The 22,525-nt window shown below is 38.2% G+C and overlaps 1 protein-coding gene across 1 annotated transcript; it reads left to right on the top strand.

Annotated features, from left to right (window-relative positions):
• Positions 1-8,601: 8,601 nt before the first annotated feature.
• Positions 8,602-22,240, top strand: IDO1 (indoleamine 2,3-dioxygenase 1). The gene is made up of 10 exons (XM_045535773.1): positions 8,602-8,777; positions 12,482-12,577; positions 12,871-12,990; positions 14,901-15,019; positions 15,984-15,998; positions 17,757-17,856; positions 18,776-18,893; positions 19,954-20,005; positions 20,424-20,572; positions 21,591-22,240. Exons 1-10 carry the CDS (start codon positions 8,679-8,681, stop codon positions 21,953-21,955), a joined length of 1,233 nt encoding a protein of 410 aa, XP_045391729.1. The 5' UTR covers positions 8,602-8,678; the 3' UTR covers positions 21,956-22,240.
• Positions 22,241-22,525: the final 285 nt, after the last annotated feature.

Here is a 22,525-nt window from a genome sequence, read left to right as displayed (position 1 = left end):
GTAATCACATTGTGATACCACTGACACCTGCCAAAATGGCTGCAAAGTGTTGTTTGTGGGAATGTGGAATGATGACAAAGCCCTGTAATGTTGACCAAAGTGTAAAATGGAAAACCACACTGGAAAACTCTTTGGCAGTCTCTAATTCATCGGTACACAGCAATTCCACTCTTAGGAACCTAAGAAAAATAAGTCTAAATGTTCTTACAGAGATTTGGACCAGAACAATCATAGCAATTTTGCTTCTAGTTGCGAACAGCTGGAACAAATGAAATGTCCAGCAGGGAAGCTCTAAACAGCAAAACGGGTGTGTTCATGTCAATGGAAAATTACTGACTCATAAAAACAACAGATCAATACATGAAACATGGATTAGTGTCAAAAACATTATGTTCTATAAAAGAAGTCAGACCTCTAAGAATACATATCGAATGATTTATGGTAACTTTAAAACCAGATACAACTCATCTATGGTAATAAAAATCAAAATCGTGGTTGACTCTGAGTGGGAGGGGGTTGAAATGAGGCAAAGGAAACATTCCACATGATGGAATATTCTCTATCGTAATCAAGGTGATAGTAACAAGATGTATACAGCTTTCAAAACTCATCAATCTGTACTTTTAAAATTTATATACTTTACTGTATATAAATAATGGAAGCAGTACGGGTACAAATTTATATACAGTAAAGTGTATAAATTATGTACCCACACTGCTTCCATATAAAATTTAAATGTTGAAAAAAATAGTGTTCAAGTGTGCTTACAGACTTTTCATGTGAGTAATTACTACTTCATAACTTTTTCTTTACTTACAATTGTAACAATAAACAGTTATAAGTATGTTGTGGTTCTCTGTGTGTATTACAGTCAATTGCCTGTTCACATACACATAATATACAATGTGTACAATTTTAATAATATTTTTGCTAAATCATCTTTACTGATAAATGAGTATATTTATTGAAATGTAAAGATATCTTTGTTGGCTCATCATAAAAATGGGGTAATATATATTGTACTCATTTTAATTTTCTAGTAGATAATTTTTATTGTACTTTTCAAAAGTAACAGTTTTGGTTGATTGAAAACAAAAAGAAAATACAGTCCTTTCCCATAAATAATTTAAAAGTATCTATCTACAACATATAATTGAACAAGAATTAGCATACAAATATTAAGAAATATTAAGAACTACAGATAGATAATTAAATATTTCCAATCCAAATCAGCCAAAATGAATGAAAAAAGTATTTCACAGAGTAGAAAATACAATTTGTCTATAAACATCTGAATAGAAGCTCAGCTTCATTAATCAGGATGTAAATTGAAAAAAGGAAGGACAAAAGAAATAAAAAAGCTCTAATAAGGCCACATACTGTGTGATTCCAACTATACGACATTCCGGAAAAGGCTAAACTATGAAGACAGTAAAAAGGTCAGTGGTTGCCAGGGGTTTGCAGGGAGGAAGGGGGGGAGGAACAGGTGGAGCACAGAGGATATTCAGGGCAGTGAAACTATTCTGTAGGGTACTGTAAGGACAGACATGTACGTCTGCGCAACTGTTGACTCTCACGATACTTGGCTCTCCTATACATTCTTGGCCCTTACTGAGTATTACTGGGTCTATTTAGCAGAATATTCAGGACATTGGATTGGCTGCCCGGCATTCTTCCTGAGCTAAGACTCAAGTAAAGAACTCAGAGAAGTACTTTCACATATTGTTTAATGAATTGATTTAAAAGGATATTAAATGGTAATTTCCTCTTATCTCAGAATTTGGGTTGATGCTCAAGGCAAAGGACAATAATGAACTGAATTCATAATAATTCCAACACACTGATTTGTTACTTAGTTGTATCTATTCTGCCATTTATTGTGGACTTCGCTTTAATTACTACATTTTCTATTCCTAACATCTGCACTTGGTCCTTTTTTTACTTTGCCTGTTTTGTTCTTATTGCATATTGCTTTTTGCCTTTCCCTTTATCATGTACTACATTGGGATTTCTCGAACTCCTGACCTCAAGCGATCCTCCCACCTCGGCCTCCCAGAGTGCTAGGATTACAGGCGTGAGCCACCGCGCCTGGCCTCATTGGGATTTCTAAGTACAGTTAAGTTGGGATTTCTGACTAAAAATGTATCTCCTGCATTTAAAGGTGCTCTCTGGAATATGAACTTTAGCTGTTTGAGCTGCAAAGATGTACTCATATAAAATGTACAGAATTGTCACAACATATAACTAGTTCGTGGAAATCCTCTCCTGGAACCTCAGGTACCTTGTTACACCCAAGTGTGAAAGATTAAAAGAAAAAGCAATGCCTTGTGATCTGACCTCACTGTTATACAAGTCATTCATGTAACAAGAAACACATGTCCCCTAACTCTATTGCAACAAAAACGAAAGACAGAGGCAGCACAGCATAATGGTTTTAAGGTCATGGACTCTGGAGCCAAACTGCTTAGGCTCAGATTTTGTCTTTCTTACTTTTTGAGCTGGAACAATTGCTTAAATTCTGCATTCCTTGTATTTCTTATTAAGATAATGAGAATAATAACATACATAACTTTTAGGATGGTTTTAAGGATGGAATGGGTTAATATTTGTAAATTGCTTAGAAAAATGCTAAGCAATAAAATATTGATGATACATTGGTTTACATGACGTTCTTTCAACAAAAAATTAGGGAAATGCACTTTGTTTTTTACTGACGTGTTGGAATTGTACTTATTTATGGGCTACAATGTACAATTTAATGTTCAATACATATATATGTTGCATTACGATCAAATCAGGGCATTTAGCATATCCATCACCTCGTGCATTTATTATTTCTTTGTGATGAGAACATTCAAAACCTCTCTCCTAGCTATTTTGTAATATACTATACCTTATTGTTAATCATCTTAGCCATCATCACCCTGCTGTGCAATAGATTAGACTTATTGTTCCTGTGTAATTGTAACTTTGTACCCTCTCCCCACCCTTCCCTCCCCTCTCCCCTCCCTAGTCTCTGGTAACCCACTGTTTATTCTCTGCTTCTATGATATTATCAACTCTTTTTGTTTGTTTGTTTTCAAATTGCTCATATAAGGGAGACCATGCAGTATTTGTCTTTCTGCATCTGCTTATTTCATTTAATATGATGTCCTGCTTTTGTTGAGTTTGGTGTTCTTACATTAGGTCAAGTTCATTAACCATGGTCAGATTGGCTATATCTTTACTAATTTTTGCCTTGCTTGTCTAATTATGTGTCTATCTTTCTGTCTTATGTTTCATCAATTTTTGCTTCACATATTTGAAGGTTAACTGAGTATATAACATTATATACTTATTATATTTTCCTGATAAATCGAATTTTTATGTTGCAAAGTGTCCCCCTTTATTTCCATGATGATTAGTTTTATGCATTAAGTTAGGCTATAGTACCAAGTTATTCCATTAAACACTTATCTGGGCTGCTGTGAAGGGATTTTGGAGAAGCCCTTAGCATAGCAATCAGTTGGCTTTAAGTAAAGGAGATTATGCTCAATAATTTGGATGCACCACATCCAATCAGTTAAATGGTTTTAAGAGAAAAAACTTAGGTTCTTTTGAAGAAGAAGAAATTCTGTCTATGAAATGAGAGTCTCCAGCTTGTCAGCTTGCCGTCCTGATTTCGGACTTCCTAGTCCCCACAATCATGTAAGTCAATTCCTTGAAGTCTTCTGTCTGTCTGTCTGTCTATCTATATATCTATCTGTAATATCTGCTACTTACTGACTCTCTTTCTCTGAACGCTAACTATCTCTAATGATACTATTTACCTCAAAGTCTAACTTACCTAAAATTTATATAGTTATACCAGTAGCTGTTATTAGTGTTTGCATGATATATTTTTTCTTTTTATATTTTAACATTTCTGTATGCTCATATTTTAGAACTTCATATATTAAACAGCATATAGATATTTTTAAATAGTCGAATTTATAGGTATTTTTAAAAGTCAAATACGGTAATCTTTGTACTTTTTAATTAGAATGCTTTGTCTACATATAATTAATTATTGATATGTTTGGTTTTACATCTACCACTGCACTATTTGCTTTTTTTTTTTTTTTGAGACAGGGTCTCACTCTGTCACCCTGGCTAGAGTGCAGTGGCACCACTGTAGCTCCCTGCAACCTCAAACTCCTGGTCTCAAGCGATCCTCCCGTCTTACTTAGCCTCCCAAGTAGCTGGGACTACAGGCACCCACTGCTATACCTGCCTAATTTTTCTGTTTTTTAGTAGAGACAGGGTCTCATGCTTGTTCAGGCTGATCTCCAACTCCTGAGCTCAGGCGATCCTCCCACCTCGGCCTCCCAAAGTGCTAGGATTACAGGCGTGAGCCACAACGCCCAGCCTCTGTGCTTTCTTTTTGATCTAACTGTTTAGTATCCTTTGTTATGTCTTCTGTTGTACTGATGAAGATTTATTTACTAATAAGCTTTTTTCCATATATTGGCTTGTTGTATATACATTCTTACAGCATTTTTTGTTGGTAACCCTAGCAATTAATACAAAAATTTGTAAATTTTCAAAATCCTTTATAAATTAATTCTCATTTCTATCTCCAGAACATGCAAGAATTTTAACACCATTTATACCCCTCCTCACATTCATGATGTATGAATTGTGATATATTTAAATTCAGTCTATGTATGTATGTATGCATATCATCAGTCTATCTAAATAAAACTCTGCACTAATTGTCATCGTTGGAGTAATTATTTCAACATTATTTTATATACATTCATTTGGATGCAGATATTTACACCTTTTCACTGCTCTTCATTTATTGCTACTTCTGAAATTATTTTCTTTCTGCAGAAACAAAAATCCTTTAATGTTTCCTTGACGGTGGACTTGCTGGTGATAAATTTGTAATTTTTGCTTGCCTCGAAATTATTTTATTTATACTTATAAATAATATTTTCCATGAATATATAATTCTCACTTGACTTTTTTTTTTCTTCAGCACTTTTAGATATCATTCCATTGTTGTCAGGTCTTAATTGTTTGAGAATTCCTCTGTCACTCTAACTGATACTACTTTGAAGGTGTTAATTTTGTTTTTTAGGAAATTTTTATGTTTTAAAGAGTTTTGCATTTGGTTTTTACAGTTTTACTATGATGTGATCAGGTGTGGTTTTAATTTCATTTAGCCCTGCTTGAAGAGCATAGATTTTTTTTTTTTTGTCTATATGTGGCTAAGTGTCTTTCATTACATTTAAAAAATTCTTTGCCCTTATTGCTTTAAATATTGGCTCTTCTCATTCTCTCCCTTCTCTTCCTCTGGTACTCAGATTACATCTATATTAGATTCCTCACTGCACCCTCTGTGTTTCTTATTCTCCCTCTCTCTCTTTCTGTGTATTTGTCATCGTTATTTTTGTTTTTTTTTTCTCTCTAGGCTTCAGGCTGTATTTTCTTCTGACATATCTGCAAGTTCATGCATTTTCTCCTCAATTATGTTAATTTCAGAATATTCATTTGGCTATTATTTACAGTTTCTGCAAAGTTTCCCATCTTATTTTTTATTTCTAATTTTTTCGAATATGTTAAGAGGTGAATTTCAAAGTCTATCAGCCCTTTTTTTAATCTACTCTTCTGTAAATCTCTTTCTGTAGTCTGTTGTATTCCTTGGTATTAGATCATGTGCCTGGACATTTTTTTAGTGACTTCTAGAGATCTATAAAGATGATGTAAATATTTTAAGGTCAAAGATGGCATTTTCTTCTTTAAGGGATTATTTAATTTTGTTTTGTTCAGGCAACTAAGGGCACAGAAAATCCTGAGTCTCCTTAATTCTCTTTCAGAGAATTTTCCTCATAAGTCAACTACAAAAGTCAAATTAGTTACTACAAACAAGGTTTTTAACACATTCTTGACAGTAGTAAATGCTCAGGAAAATTTGTATATTATTAATTTGCATGAAGATGGTGCAAAATGTGGTCACCATTAATGAACCATTAAACATTAATGGTGAATGTCAGTTAGTGGTTGTTGGTATTTCAGTGATTTCTTTCATTCCTCTTGTATGCTCTAGATTGTTTCATTTTTTTTTAAACTGATAATTCTCTTAGAAACCAAGCTGCATTTTTACTTTTTTTTTTTTTTTTTGAGACAGAGTCTCACTCTGTTGCCCAGGCTAGAGTGAGTGCCGTGGCATCAGCCCAGCTCACAGCAACCTCAGACTCCCGGGCTCAAGCAATCCTCCTGCCTCAGCCTTCCAAGTAGCTGGGACTACAGGCGTGCACCACCATGCCCGGCTAATTTTTTCTGTATATTTTTAGTTGTCCAGCTAATTTCTTTCTATTTTTAGTAGAGACAGGGTCTCTCTCTTGCTCGGCTGGTCTCGAACTCCTGAGCTCAAGCGATCCTCCTGCCTTGGCCTCCCAGAGTGCTGGGATTACAGGTGTGAGCCACCAGCCCCAGCCCAAGCTGCATTTTTAGAAATTAGTATAACATAGAAAGAGGAAGTTGAGTATATTATGGAGAATGATTTATTAAGAGGAAATAAATTTGTGTTTACAGTGGCTCTGGATAAAAGTCCCTCGGCAGACCGTGCCCTAACAGCCTCGGTGTCAATGCAGTGCTCTGCGAAGCTGGATAGCAGAACTTTCAGGTAGAGACGCTCACCGTTTGAAATGTGGTCTGTAGCCATGGAGATGAGTTAGGCAACACAATCATCATACAGAAAAGATCATCAAGGCTATTAAAACAAGTGATACATACAAGGGAGACAGATAAAGTTTCAGATCTAGGAGGCCGTAGAGCAAAGGCCTGAGTTCTGGCTCTCAGGAGTTCTCCAGCGTAATGACCTAGGCACAGATGAAAAGCTAAAGAGGAAGATAAGGAATCCAAATAAGATCATAGAATCAAGGTACCCTTCTGGAAACGTGCTTTCATACGTGGGTTTTCAAGGACATTGAGTTACAGCTAAAGAAAAATTAAGATGAAGACAGGATCAATTGAGCATATTGTTCCAGAAATATGAAAGAGTTAAAAGTTTGAGAGCGTTCAAAAGGTAGAGATAAAATCGAGCCAGTAAAGCACTACTGTTTCTGGAGACAAGAGTAGGCCACATTTAGTGAAGTAGGTGTGTAAACAGAGCCAAGAAAAAGTGTTATCAAACCATGCTTCTTAAAAACTCCATCCTGAGAGGTTTTTCCAGGACAGAATCATCTAAAACTGCAGTCCGTGTCTCCGATTTGACTCACCCATAGAAAAATTCAGATACAAAGAATGAAAAATCACAGGGATAACCACACATTTTCTAATTCTTCATATTCTATTAGTATTTCTGTCTTCCATATAGATATGATAGGCTTGTCTGTTATTTTTTGTTTGTCCATTTCCCCCTTGGGCCTGATTCCAAAAGTATCGGCCTCATGAGTAATCTCTTTTAAAGAATGTGTTATTGTATTTGCTTTCGTATGTAATTTTGGTTTCATTTTCTCTTACTTTTCTTGTTCAGAGAACATATTCTTGTAAAACTTCCCTTTTAAAAACAAAGTCATAACGTGACAGGGAGGCGTAGCCTCGTTAGCACGGTGGCGGGAGGGAAGCAGCAAGTAGCACAGTGCGGGAACTAGTTTAGAGTGTAGCAAAGCCATGAGCTGCCAAAATTTAAGTGATCTTAAGTACTGACAAACTGGATGACAAAACTGCATGACATTTGGATGTACTGAGCACTAAAAATCCTTCTCTTTTCTCCTTTTGACGATTAAAAGGAACGACATCACATGGCTTCTGCTTTTGCTTTAGCATCATTAGTAAGCGAGAACAGTGCCTCTAACGTGACCACACACCTGCTCGCAACCTGAAAACTTTTACCAAATGCAGTCTAAACTGGCATTTTGAAAGAAACATTTTCAAGGTATTTTATCCTTTGCTTCAACTTTTAACGCATTCCAAAGTCTCCAAATGAGGACAATTGCCTCATCAGTCCCTGGCAGTCAGATGCAGTTGATATGCAAGATAATCTTCCTAAAAGTTGCTTGTTAGGAATGTGCAAAAGAGGGAGCTTCATCATGGGAGCACGGAGGAAAGTCCAGGTGAGAAAGATGGGGAGGTGGGCAGGGGCTGCTTTTCTAATTTGTCATGTGCTTCTGTTTTTGTCCTGCTTCAGAGCCCTTGACTAATAGTTCAGTGTGTCACAGCTTGTATTTCCAAGCTGCTGAAACAAGACACTGATATTTTCAAAGAACCCTGGAAGCCTAAAAAAAAAAACCAATGGCAAATAACTAACTAATCGTTTAAGACTATAGCTGTGGTACAATTCTTTATTTTAATTCAACAATTAACAAATTTCCAAGAAACAAAATGTTCCTTTCTGGTCACATCTTTTCCTACTTCTTGTGTTTACAGTCAGACCCTTTCCCACTTCCCACATGGCAGTAAGCAAATGATGTCCCTAAGACACATACCGTGAAACCTAGACTTTCAGTTTCTTCCTGTGATGCTTCTGTGGTTTCATTGTTGATCAGATTCCATATAAAGAAACCAGAAAATGAAACTATTTCAAAAGTGGAAGTCATTCCTCACTGCCTACGTGAGAGGTTGTGGTCACTGCCGATGGCAACCACTATAATAAGAGATGTTCTGAAACCCTGCAGAGGCTGCGGGGACCAGAGGAGTAGACTGCAAGAATGGCGCGTGCTACAGCATCTCCCAAGGACAGCTCTTGGAAAATCACTGCGGAATACCACATTGATGAAGACGTGGGCTTCGCTCTACCCAATCCACTGGTAAGAAAGGACACTGTAAGGTGGGAAAATGTATTTTTCTTCTCATCACTTAACCTGGACAAGTTAACTACTGAACAACTGTGGTTCAGTAGCCTAACCAAATGGATAAAGCGGTGCTCAAATTGGAGGCTGAGTTTTAATAACTGTCTCATTTAACTTTCTTGCAATTTTCTCCCCAGACATATAATCCCCCATGCACTTCTTCCTTGCATATGGTGGACATGCAGAGTGGTAGGATAGGGAAACTGTGGGAAGCATTTTAGCTTTACAAAAGAATTGTACTGTAGAAATCAAATGTAAGTTTATTGCAATTGTATTTTTGGAGGTGGTTTTTAAAAAGCTGAAGGTATAAATGGTCTGGGAGACAAAGGGAAAACCCTTTCTCTACTGATAGACCTTAAATTGTGCAATATGTGTTCCTAATTTGATTGCGTTTATGAGATGACACATCAAGCCACTTTTGTGTGGTATCAATAATGCTGTTTACTGAGCATAAAATTCAAATGTGAGTCTGAACTACCTTTTTTATTTTTTACAAGTTTTAGCTACAAAGTGCAAGGTATGTGGAGAAAATATTTGCCTTAAAAACTGTATTTTCTAGGCCAGGCATGGTGGCTCACACCTGTAATCCCAGCACTCTGGGAGGTGGGCAAAGGAGGATCGCTTGAGCTCAGATCAAAACCAGTCTGAGCAAGAGTGAGACCCCCGTCTCTACCAAAAATATAAAAAAAATAGCCAGGCCACCTGGGAATCTGAGGCAGGAGGATCACTTGAGCCCAGGAGTTTGAGGTTGCTGTGAGGTATGATGCCACGGCACTGTAGGGGGGTGGGCGGGGGGGACAGAGCAAGACTCTGTCTCAAAAAAAAAAAATTAAAAAAAAAAAAAAAGAAACTATATTTTCCTAAGTTGTCTTCTGATGAATGCCATGTAAACCAACTTATTATCAATATTTTAGTTATAAAACTTAGTATTCTTCTAAGCAGTTTACAAATATTAACTCATTCCATCCTCACAAACCATCCCAAATGGTATCTGTGTTCTTATTCTCATTTTTCTGGTAAGAAATATAAGGCGTACAGAATTTAAGTAATTATCAGACTCATACAGTCAGCAAGGGAAAGAAGCAGGTGTAACCTAAGCAGTCTGGCTCCAGAGTTGCTCTCTTAAAAGAAGAAGAGAGCACAAAGCATTGCTTCTCTCTCTCTCTCTCTCTCTCTCTCTCTCTCTCTCTCTCTCTCTCTCTCTCTCTCTCGGGACAAGGTACATGAGATTCCAGGGCAGATTTCCATGAACCAGTTACATGTTGTAACAACTGTAACAATTCTGCAGACTGCCTCTCAATATAATTTTCCTCTTCAGATTATTAAATTAACTTAAGAAAATGAAGCATATGCTTTAATGTTATTGCCAAAAGCCCAGAGTTTGCTTTATACTTGCAAATCGATAATATTCATACTTGCTCCCTGCCCCAACCCCATACGTGCACAGATGTCAGGATTGGATGGTTTCAAGGTTGCACTATCAATGGTACAATAGAACTATCTTTTTCAGATACTACTAAACTTCGTATCAAGTTTTTCTTTCTTCAAAGAGTTAGTTCTCTTGAGAAATGCAACAACTGTGGTAATTGTGGAGACCCCGAGAACAGACTCAGAGGGTTAAAACACCCCCCCGACACACACACACAAAAAAAAACCAAACAAAACTCCTCTTTGGCTAATAATTGTTAGCTGAGATACTGAGGAAACTAGATATAGTGTCCTGAAACATGAAAAAAAAATTAGAGGTTACTTTTATTTCTTCACTGAAGATCTTTCCTAAAAATTATAAGCTCAAAAATGTATATTCCCTTTCTCATACTCTGTGTATCAGCTTTTTATTCTAAAGGAAAATAATGTCTTCTGAGTCCATATAGAAACAAAAGGCATTCTTTAATCTTAGCAGAATCTTCTGTATTATTCTTTTTTTAATTTATATTATACCCTTTAGGGATCCTCTGAACCAGAAACATATTTGTTGATTGAATTTTACATTTGTTAAAAGTGCTGTCAAATAAAACATTAACCATGGTATATAACAAGAGTATTTCTGTCACTTGGGGAAAACAGCAATAACCAAAAAATCAGGTGTGCTACACCGTGAAACACAGAACAACAAAAACAACAACCAACATTTATTACTAAAGCACTAGAACATAACATTTGTGAGGTCAGGGAGAAAAGTTCAGTGCAAGAAAAGGGGCTATCTAGTGGCACGCATCCTAGATTTTTCATTGCTAACAATCTTCCCTAACCAATTAAGACTGGACAATTACATACAGATCTTGAAAATGTTTCAATTTTATATTATATTTGCTTTCTTGTTTTATAGCTTACTTATATATTAACTTATTATGTGTTAACTGTATGGGTGAAGCTTAAGACCTCACCCATATTGATTTGGGTCAATCTCTCTGTTTGCACTAAGTCCCCAGGGTTCAGCATCGATGACCTGAAGGGTGTGCCCTGAAGACAGTGGATGGAGGGGCAGGGGCAGGTTATACAGGAAATTGCTCAGGGATCTTTATCTCATTTCGAGATGTTCCCTAGGTCTTTTGTTTGTATATTTCCCATTGTTTCCCTTTGAGATGAGATGATAATATGGTAAGGGAGACGCTTTTATTTGGATTTCATTGTACTTAGTGAGCAAAAAACAAGCCTAGAGTAAAACCAAAGTAGGTAACCATCAACCTCCTATATGTCCAGTAATGTGCCAGGTCTTGTAAAAGATATGAAAGTAAAAGCACTGGCCAAGTGCAGTGGCTCATGCCTGTAATCCTAGCCACTTTGCAAGCCGAGGCAGGAGGATCTCTTGAGGCCAAGAGTTCGAGACCAGCCTGGGCAACATAGCAAAACTCTGTCTCTACAAATAATTTTTAAAAATTGGCTGGGTGTGGTGGGTCACACCTGTAGTCCTAGCTACTCAGGACCCTGAGCCAGAAGGATCCCTTGAGCTTAGGAGTATGAGGCTGCAGTGAGCTATGATGATGCCACTGCACTTTAGCCCAGGAGACAGAGCAAGATCTTGTCTCCAAAAAAAAAAAAACTCACAATACAATCCTTGTCAGTGAGATAAGAACATGGATTCTGAAAGTAGGAAAGTTATGTTTGAATTACAATAAACTATGTATACAAAAGTAGTTATATAAATTCTCTGAGCCTGCGTTTCCTTATTTATTATAGAGATAACTTCTTGGGCTGTTACAAGAATTAAAGGGGATGTATGTAGGTGAAATTATTGAGCGGAGTGTGCCTAGTCCACTACTAGACATTTAAAATATCTCATTTTTCTTCCATTCAAAGAGCTTGAGGTCTACCCAAGAAGAAGAAAAGTAGCAGATAAATTACTTAATGATGTGGAAAGGCATAATTCATAGGATTTAAAATAGAGGATATTGGTGTCAAATGAAATATTCAGGAAGATTTTAGTGGAACTTTTGAGGTAAACGTTGAAAAAGAGGCAGACGGGAGTGCAGGTGCAGGTCCTGAGCCCGGGCACAGCTGCCAGGCACAGGCTGTGTGCTGGAGAGCTGGGTGTGCGGCACAGCAGCATTGCACAAAATGGGTTTTGCAGCGGCAAGGTGGACTATCCTTGGAAAGCCAAAACTATTTTTCCAGTAATTGCTACTAGTAAATAAAAGTCTTTTTTTTTTTCTTTTGTAAAGGAAGAGCTACCTGCTGAGTATAATGCCTGGATGGTCATTGCTGAGAACCTGCCTGCTCTGATTGAGACTGGTCAACTCCGAGCTGAAGTTGAGAAGGTTTGAAATATGTCTCACATTTGTCTTCTTTCTTCTTTTTTTATTCTTATAGAGATGAGGTCTCACTCTGTCGCCCTGACTGGAGTGCAATGGCACAATCACAGCTCACTGCAGCCTCAAACTCCTGGGCTCAAGTGACCCTCCTGCCTCAGCTGGCTGAGTCACTGGGATTTCAGGCGTGAGCCACTGTGCCTGGCTGTCTTCTTGTGTAGCTTCTTAACATCATCAACTTGGTTTTGAAGCCCACAGCATCACCAGAATTGATCCGAGTCAATCTCTCCCTTTGTTTGCAGTTACCATTGCTCAGCATTGATGACCTCCAAGGGCACAAGCTACAGCGCCTCGCACGTCTGGTTCTGGGGTACATCACCATGGCATATGTGTGGAACCAACGTGACGGAGATGTCAGCAAGGTTTGGAGATTTTCTAATATTTCTTATGCCACATGACAGATTTTCATCCAATTTCCATTTAACATAAAAATTTTCTAAAAGCATTAACTGTATTTTGGAAAGTTTAGATAACAGAAAAAAAGGAAAAAGAAAACATTCACTGGCTTAACATATCAACTGTTATCATTATTATAGTTTTAGTCTTTTATTTACGTTACACAGTTGCTCTATCTTGTACAAATACCTTTCTATCCTGCTTCTTTAACTTAAATTATATTGTAAGCATTTTTTAATTACTACACAATCATTGCAGTCATTTGAAATGACTAATATTTCATTGAATTTCTGAATTTAGTTTACTTACTAAATCCTCTATTGATAAATACTTTACTTGTTTTCAGTATTTCAGTATTATAAATAATACTACACTAAATATCTTTGAATATGAACCATTTTTCTCTATTTATGATTTTTGGGAAGTCTGAGTATTTTCTGGCTCTTCTTAGTTAATACTAAAATGCTACCTTACATCTGTCAAAACGGAAGAATATATTGGTTTCACTCTACCCTTAACAACATTACATAACCTTAATTTTAAAATAATGTCATCTTGTATGTATATTTATATGTATACACTTAAGTGTTAGTCACAGTCTTATTTTTATAAAAGTGGTGATTATGAGCACACAGGCATTATAGATTAGGTTTGATAGCTATTTCACTCTAAGTCCAACCAAAAGACAGTCCTAGTAACGTCTTCCTAGGGATTGGAGTAGCACAGATGAATGGAGGAGGTCGAACAATGTGTACAATCTGCTGACTTCTGTTCGTTATCCACCCAGTAGTGCAACTAAAGTCCCACTGATGTTTCACCACCCACTACCCCAGACTGGTCACGCAGCCCTTTCCTTCCTGGTTAATTTCAAAATTCCAGCCACAAGTTGCTGATGACGATTGCCCAGATTGCCTAGGGACCATCCAGTGCTACATCAAATGACAACGAGATGAGGAAGTCAGGCAGATCAAGAGCGAGATGTCAACTCTATGACTAATAGAGCTGTTGGGAAACATGGCCGGGTTTGAGGAGACCAACTGGGTAGACAAAAGTGCACCCCAGAATCAGAGCAACCCGCGCACCTCGTGGAGGGCAGTGCTAGACAACGACAGGATTGCCCCGTGTGTGGCCAAACAGAGCAAAATTCTACAAGTTGCAGCCTCAGGAAAAGGAGAGTTGAGGAGAGGCTTATCTAATTGCTGTAGTTTCACCTCCCCTGAGGAAGGGTGAGTGAGAGCGCTGAGATTAGCCGAGTGACCTCCCAGTTTCCACAAGGAAATACAAAGAAAGGGGATAGCAGATTCCTTCTTCGAGCACAAGTAAGTTTTCAAGGCCAAGCACCAATGTCATTTAATGGTGCAGCTTTCTTAAAAAAAACAAACAAAAAAGTCACCCAGGAGAGAGTTTCTTTCTAAGCTGTGCCCCCAAGAGCAGCCATTTATTTACACTTAACCAAAAGTCATAATTACAAAGACTTTCACCATCTCTGAGACAATTGATTTTATCTTTTTGTTGACAGTGGATAATGTAGCACCTTGCATTGAGAAATTGGTTTACAAATATTCATGGGATGGACGGAAGAATGAATGAATGAAAGTACCTCACAAGGCCTTTGGAAAGTCAAAGATGCAACCTTTGTTCCTCTCGCACTCAACCTCTTTTACCTTTCTCTGGTCAAGTTATGTCCTCATCAACCCAAATCCAAAACATGCACATTTAACAGTTTAAGTTGTGAAGCGAAGAAGAGAAAAAAAAAATTACATTTGTTTGGTTTCAAAGTGAAATTATATAGAACAGATAATATTTTGGTATCCAGGAAGCAGGAAAAAAAGTAAGATACTCCAATGGTTAAAACTAAATATTGTGTTTTAATTAGATCTTGCCGAGAAATATTGCTATTCCTTACTGCAAACTCTCTGAGAAGCTGGGGCTCCCTCCTATTCTCCTATATGCAGACTGTGTCTTGGCAAACTGGAAGAAAAAGGATCCCAATGGGTAAGTAAACTTTGATTGTAACAGGAATTGATAGGGTGCATGCTATTTAAATCAAAAAGTAGTCATTTATTGGTCGATTTTTTAGCAGTACAGTTTCTTCTCTGTTAGTTTCTTGGACTTCTGTGTCCATAACTACAAATGTATTATACATATATGAGAGGGGTGTACAGTTAAAATACAGCAAAATGCACAAATCTTAAATCGTCAGTTTGAATCTTACTATTGTGTGCATACGTACACCACCACCCTAAGCAACATACAGAATATTTTTATCACCTCAGAAAATTCCTTCGTGCTTTTTTTTTCCATCCAACTTCCTTCCCAGCCATAGGTAAATGTATTCTCATTTGTCTTGTCAGAAGTTATTTTGTTTTGTTATTAAGCGTATATCAATGAAACCATAGAGTATGTACTCTTTTGTGTCTGGTTTCCTTTGATTAACGTTTTTGAGATTACACTAATCTAATTTTTAAGTAGCCACTTGCATTTAAGTGTCAACACATCTTTAGCAGTAGAGGCAGCAATGTCTGGATTTCAGAGCAATCTGCTCAAAATCTAGGCCTTTTTGTACCCATCAAGTGATGGCATCCGCTATAATGAAGGGACAAGAGAATTAACGTGCCCTGGGTCCATGCACCTGTAGCAGACGATTCTGCAAATAGGAATACGGCAAAATGAAAGGATTCGATCTGGAAAATTTCTTATTAGTAACAACTACTAATAGTTTTGACTGTCCATGTGTGCTCCTCGCATGTTTAATTTTTTATTTCACTTTTAAGTTATTAAATGTTTACAATGCCTACTTGAGAAATATAAAAAGCATATATTTTATCTTTTTACCTATGTCTTACCTCTGATAGATCAGTAATACTCAATCTAAAACAATCACTCAAAGCCATTTGATTTTACGTTTGTTTTCTTTCCCTCTTCCAACCGGCCACTGATGCATGTCTGCTCTCCTAAGGCCCATGACTTATGAGTAAGTATTTGATTCTTATTTTATTCTAAGAATTGTTATTCAAAGTGAACGTAGGTTTATTAATATACTCCAAGTGCATTTTCAAATGATTGAATTTAGGCAAAAATTAAGTCATTATTTAAAAAGCAAATAATCACAGTTTTAAATTATGTCTGTGACTGTGTTATGACTGTGTCTATTTGATATTATAGATATAGATATATACAAAAATACTATTTGCACATGTACGTGTAATAACTATGCATAAATACAAAAGGCACAAACCTCTGTGTATCTATGACTTAATGATCTCTGTGGCAGGAACAAGTCACCAGTGTCAATAAGCAGCTGTACATAAACCTGATCTTTTTGGCCGAATCCTTATTACTTTTGACCTATACACTAGACATAGGCTGGGATGGGGAAACGAGAGCAAGCATCATTGTTACAAGCCCACCTGGGAAGTTAGGCTGCTGGAGAGGAAAGGAGATAGGTGACACACTCACCAATTGCCATTCAGCTAGGAGAAGAGGTAGGAAGACAGAGCACTGGGAATCCAAACCAAATAAAAGGGTGAAGGGGGAATGCCTGAGGCAAGGTCTTTGAGCTGAGTCCTGAAAAGTGAGTAGGAACTAGCTAGAAGAAGAAGATGAGAGTGTTCTTTGTGGACGAAACAGCAAATGAGGCCTTGAAGTGACAAAAATCTTGGTACATTATCAGAGTTGAAGGATGGCTCATGTCACTGATAAATAATGAATGATGACAATAACAATATGAGACAAGGATGAGGAAATAAGTTTTTGGAAAGGTTAGGCCAGGCACAGTGGTTCACACCTGTAATCCCAGCCCTCTGGGAGGCTGAGGCAGGAGGATCGCTTAAGCCCAGGAGTTCCAGGCTGCAGTGAGCTTTGATTATGATTGGGCCACTGTACTCCAGACGGGGCAACAGAGCGAGACCTTGTCTTAAAAAAAAAAGAAAAAGAAAAAGAAAAAAAATTATGTGGGGCTTTGTTGGCTATGATAAGGAGTTTGAACAGTATCTTAAAATAAGTGAGAAGCTGTGAGGTTTTTACACAGGAGGATGATATCGTCAGCCAGTCCCATTTTACAGATAAGAACACTGAGGCAGAGGCAGATGACTTATCTTACTCAAGGTCACATAGCAAGTAACCTGCAAGGTTGTCTGCCTTCAGAAACCATGAATTTAACCACCAGAAAACTAACAGATATACAGACACTACGACTGTGTTTGCACCAATGCCAAAACTTCAATAGAAAAGAAAAATAGAGTCTAACTGCTTATTTTAATTTCACAGCCAATTCTTTCATAAAGTAGATAAACCACTGAGAAATTGAATCAGGTTCACAGATAAAAGTATGAATATATTTATTTTAACAAAAAGACTACTTCTTAAAACTCTACCTCACAGATATCTCTATAAACATTGAGTATATACTAATATCTATAGTAATATATGTCTGTAAAAAGTTAACAGGATGATGGGAATGGAATTAGTTTGGGATTCTGGTGCCAAGTTCTAAAATGAAATGTCAAGTCTCGGCTTAACGCACTTACTATGAATCGGTCTTAGACAATGGGCCTACCTAGCTGAGCCAACATTCCCAGCTACACGATGGAGATGATAATAATGGCCATACTTCTCTCACAAAATTGTCTTGAAAATCAGATAAATCAAAATGCTTGAAAACTATAATGTATTCTACAAATGTACCGTAATTTTTGTGACCTTTCTTGCCTTCCTCAATGGATTTTCTTAGGAACATGGACATTTTGTTCTCGTTTCCTGGTGGGGACTGTGGTAAAGGATTCTTCCTGGTTTCTCTATTGGTGGAAATAGCAGCTGCTTCTGCGATCAAAGTACGTCGATCCACACTTGAAACTTTGTCAGTTCACATAAGCAGAGCAATCACTTAATAACTGAGCCAAAGTAGGCATGAATTAACTTTATCCTGAACAAATACAGCATGGGATTATTTAATGGGGGGGTAAGGGATCATCTGATAGAAAGAAATATTTCGTTTATTTTTGTGTATCACCTAAAATATAAAATCTCAGAGCCATATATTTAGAATCCAATTTGAAATCCCTATAAGAAATAAAAAATTTCAATGCAATTTGGCATTGGACTATAATACATAGTGTCATAAATTCAACAGTTTCAAAGTAGAAATGGATGTCTGGGCATGGTGGCTCCTGCCTGTAATCCCAGCACTCTGGGAGGCCAAGGCTGGAGGATCACTTGAGCTCAGGAATTCAAGACCAGCCTGAGCAAGAGCGAGACCCCATCTCCACTAAAAATAGAAAAATTAGCTGGGCGTGGTGGCACTCACCTGTAGTCCCAGCCACTCGCGAGGCTGAGGCAGGAGGATCACTTGAGCCCAGGAGTTTGAGGTTGCTATGAGCTAATGATGATGCCACAGCACTCTAGGCAGGGTGACAGAGCAAGACTCTGTCTCAAAAAATAAAAAATAAATAAAAAAAAAGACAAAGAAAATAAAAGAAGTAAAAATGGAAATATGTATATATATGTCTATATATATATATATATATATATATATATATATATATAGACACACATATATATACGCCTCTAAAATGCTAAGTGAATAAACCAACCCCAGTTTATATAAATTCAGGGAAATTAGTCAATGCTCAGCCCAGGAAAGAAGTGTAAAATCCCAAATTTAATCTAGGGATTAAGACTTGGGAGAATTTTATTCAATGTCAATGTATAGTCCTAGAAAATCTTAAGTGTTTGTCTTTTATTTTTTTTAAGGTAATTCCCATTATATTCAGTGCAGTGCAGCACCAGGACCAGGACACTTTGCAACAGGCACTGCTTGATGTAGCTTCTTCCCTGAAGAAAGCCCTTGAAGTGTTTCACCAAATCCATGGCAAGTATTGTATGCCATACAACCTCTAGGCTCACAAATGTTTCTGACTGTCTGTGTAGAATTATTGAGAAAAAGGAAGCAAAAAGCAACTATCAGTGTGTGTGTTTTTACTTTATTATGTATTTTATCTCACTAAATCATTACACTTTCTGTGTGGTAGGTTTCATTATCTCCATTTTACAGATAAGGAAATCTAAATTCAGAGAGATAAGAGAAATGACTTAAGATTACAGAGGTAGTAAACGGTGAAGCCGAGATTCCAAGCTGGGTCTATTTCACTCTAAGGAGCTTCCTTACTTCCCACTAAATCCCATACAGAAACTTGCTAAATGGGAAGGTGATTTTAAGTTCTGAAAAACATAGTTTCTGCTTGATAAGATCTCTCTAATTCTGCTTTTTTGTAAGTTAACTAAGAAACTAAACAGAAAAGCCAGTGAGCTCACAAGTTGTTGCAAAATTAACAGCTAAAAAACTATAAAAACTCAAACCGTGCATAAGCAGCAATTTGCAAAAGGAAATCTGCCCACTGGACAGACTTAACAAACGTGACTGTTTGTCCCTGGACTTTGAGTTACTGCTCGTTGGTCTGCGGCATTGGACCTTCAAATCAAATAGGAGGGGAGACTTGTGGATGCACAAGGCAGAGGGTGGGACGGCTGGATTTTTTTGTTTCAGTTTTTTTATTATTGGGGGGGGGGCTTCTTTCTTTATGTAAACAGTTTACCTGTTATGTCAGTAAGCGCATACAGAAGTGCTAGGGAAATGCTGACGGTTTACCTGGCCCCCTGATGATGCCCGGTAGGTGGGTAGATGGCGCCTCAGCACAAGCTGTGCAGAAGCCCTACGGGAGACCCCATGCCGTGGACACAGGTGATGAGCGGGGCTCCTCTGGGAGAGGGCAGGAGACTGGGCACCTGTCTGCAGGTGCTTTGCTCTGCACAGACTGACCTAAGGCCTTTCCTGCAAGCTGTGTTGAAACCCACCATCAGTTATTCACAACACCTTGATTTCCCCGTATGCTCTGCTGCTGCGTAATCAAACACATTCCATCTTTTTGCAGAACACGTGGACCCAGAACTATTTTTCAACGTTCTTCGCATATATTTGTCTGGGTATGTAGTCTTATGCTTCAATTTGTTTGCTCTCAATGAACATAAAGAACACGCCAAATTCCTGTTAATGGCCCCCACTATTCATTGAGTTCAGACAACAACGCGTATTCTCAAACAGGCGGTTTCCCTTACTTAGCCTGGGATGCACTGGAGGGGAGATAGGAAAGCCAGTCATTTCAAAAACGGTGGAATGGTCTGTGTTAATGCAAGAATAAGGTCCCATTCCTAGAATATTTATGCCAAATCTTATCAGAATTAGCTTATTATTCTCATGCATGAAAATGAGTTGGGGGAGAGAGTGTGAAGAAAGGATCGTGAAATCTATCTCATCACCTTCTGGTCTCCTCTAGTGCAAGATACGGCATCTGAAAATTGGCAATTAATGCAAAGAATGATTTTTCTTTCTTTCCTGGCTTAGCTGGAAAGGCAACCCCCAGCTGTCAGAGGGTCTGCTGTACGAGGGGGTCTGGGACAGCCCGAGGAAGTTCGCAGGGGGCAGTGCCGCCCAAAGCAGCATCTTTCAGTGCTTCGATGTCCTGCTGGGCATCCAGCAGAGCACTGGCGGAGGTGAGCTGAAACTGACAAAAACCCTTGGCTCTTAAGTTAATAGAATGGTATGTGAATGTCTAAAAGGCGCCTTCCCATCAGTATCTCCTCTGAACTTATCTGAAGGATGATGAGCGAAGTAGGGACTTGATTGTCCTCACCCCAGTTCACAGATGGAGAAGCAGAAACTCATGAGAATGAGCGCCTGGCTCCTGTTAACCAGCCAGACCGTGAGACCGGAGCAGAGCCGGAGCTCACACCCGAGCTCATCACTCTCCCCATCTGGACATTTGAACACGTCTTTAAAGACTGGTCCGCTCTGGTGCAGCCCGTATCACATGTTCTGCAAATGTACAATCAGTTTCACAAAGTCACCTGCAAATGAAATGACAGGGATCTCGGTGACAAGGGGAGGCTGAGCTCTGCTCTTCTTCAGCTGCCCTGTGTCCCCAGCAGCCCGGGGCAATGGCTGCACCGGAGTTTAAAGATGAACCACATTCATTACATTCCTCATAGGGGCTTAGAAAGAGGAGCAGGAGAAGCACCAGGGAGAACTTCTACCTGCTTTTCTCTGTTTTCTTAAACTTCTGTGTAACAGCCAGAGGGGGAAGCACTGGGCTGAGTGAAAACATGTTTTTTTCTTAATTCAGAGACTTATTTTAAAACGACGCCTTAAGCTCTCTTAGACTGTCTGCCAAGTGCAGATTATGTATACCCTGTCTATACCACCAGCTTCTCAGAAGAATCAAATACAGCAGAAAAGTGAGAAAGAAAGTACAAACAGAAACCTTTTATTATGAAAGAATGAGTTCAGCTCATGCGGTTTTCAGAATTAACAGTACTTTACAATAATTACCATTGCTATTACAGTAGCAAGACTAATAGCTAGTCATGAGCCTGCAGACAGGATGGTCTTGACCCCATGACTCCTGCCTGGTATTGGCTGTGATTTCCCGCCCACTCTGACCCACTCTGCCTCTCCCTGGATCAGGCCGTGCTTTGGCCTCCCTGTCACTTCACGGTTCTCTTGTTCCTTTAGAATCCGCTGCCGAGTTCCTGCAGGAAATGAGAACATATATGCCACCAGCTCACCGGGACTTTCTTCGCTCAGTAGAGTCGGGTCCATCAGTTCGTGAGTTTGTCCTGGAGAAAGGTGACGCTGACCTGCAGGGAGCGTATGACGCGTGTGTGAAAGCTCTGGTCTCCCTGAGGAGCTACCATTTGCGAATAGTGACTAAGTACATCGTGATTCCTGCACGCCGGAAGGCCGAGGAAAATAATAAGTCTGAAGAGCCGTCAGGGCTGGAAAACAAAGGCACTGGAGGCACGGATCTCATGAATTTCCTAAAGACTGTAAGAAATACAACAGAGAAATCCCTTCTGAAGGAAGGAAGGTTAATGTAACCCAAGCAAGGATACACTTTACCAAAGCAAACACGTTTGCATATGTTCTGTCACTGCTCGTTGTATCAGACACCTGCATCGATAATGTGTAATACTTTATAATACACTATCAAAGACTTCAACAGAATTTTTTTCTGATAATCTGTGCATTTCTTGTAGGAAAACAACAAAAGATAATTATATAAGAATACTAAAAATTAATATTAGAAGCATTATTAGCTATATTATGTAATTGGAATATAATGATGCAATTCAATAAATAAAAATGTATGTAAGTATAATAAATCTTGCTTTGTTTATGAACTAAAATTAAAACTCCTTCACATGAACATACTCTATGTATGTAGAGGCCAGCCTTGCAGCAGGGCTAGTAGAGTCCTGTCCTTTCCCTGCTAATTTTTTCACAATTACCTGTTCATTTGTATGCCAGGGACAATGTACCGTATACCAGACCCATGTGCCCCAGAGCTTAGTAGATACTTTGAAAATACCTATTGAATTAATATATAAGAGAATGAATGTATGCATAAATTAATCTCATCTAAAAAAAGAGTTCACCTTTGAAATACA

The sequence above is a fragment of the Lemur catta genome, chromosome 22 (assembly GCF_020740605.2).
Source record: "Lemur catta isolate mLemCat1 chromosome 22, mLemCat1.pri, whole genome shotgun sequence".
Classification (NCBI taxonomy): Eukaryota; Metazoa; Chordata; class Mammalia; order Primates; family Lemuridae; genus Lemur; species Lemur catta.
Note: the sequence above shows the minus strand (reverse complement) of the source record. Positions and strands in the feature narration are given on the sequence as shown.

Coding starts and splice junctions, on each gene's coding strand:
- IDO1 (XM_045535773.1), top strand. CDS start 8,679: ATGGCGCGTGCTACAGCATCTCCCAAGGACAGCTCTTGGAAAATCACT. Junction 18,894..19,953: donor AGTGTTTCACCAAATCCATG/GCAAGTATTGTA, acceptor ATCTTTTTGCAG/AACACGTGGACCCAGAACTA. Junction 20,573..21,590: donor CCAGCAGAGCACTGGCGGAG/GTGAGCTGAAAC, acceptor TTGTTCCTTTAG/AATCCGCTGCCGAGTTCCTG.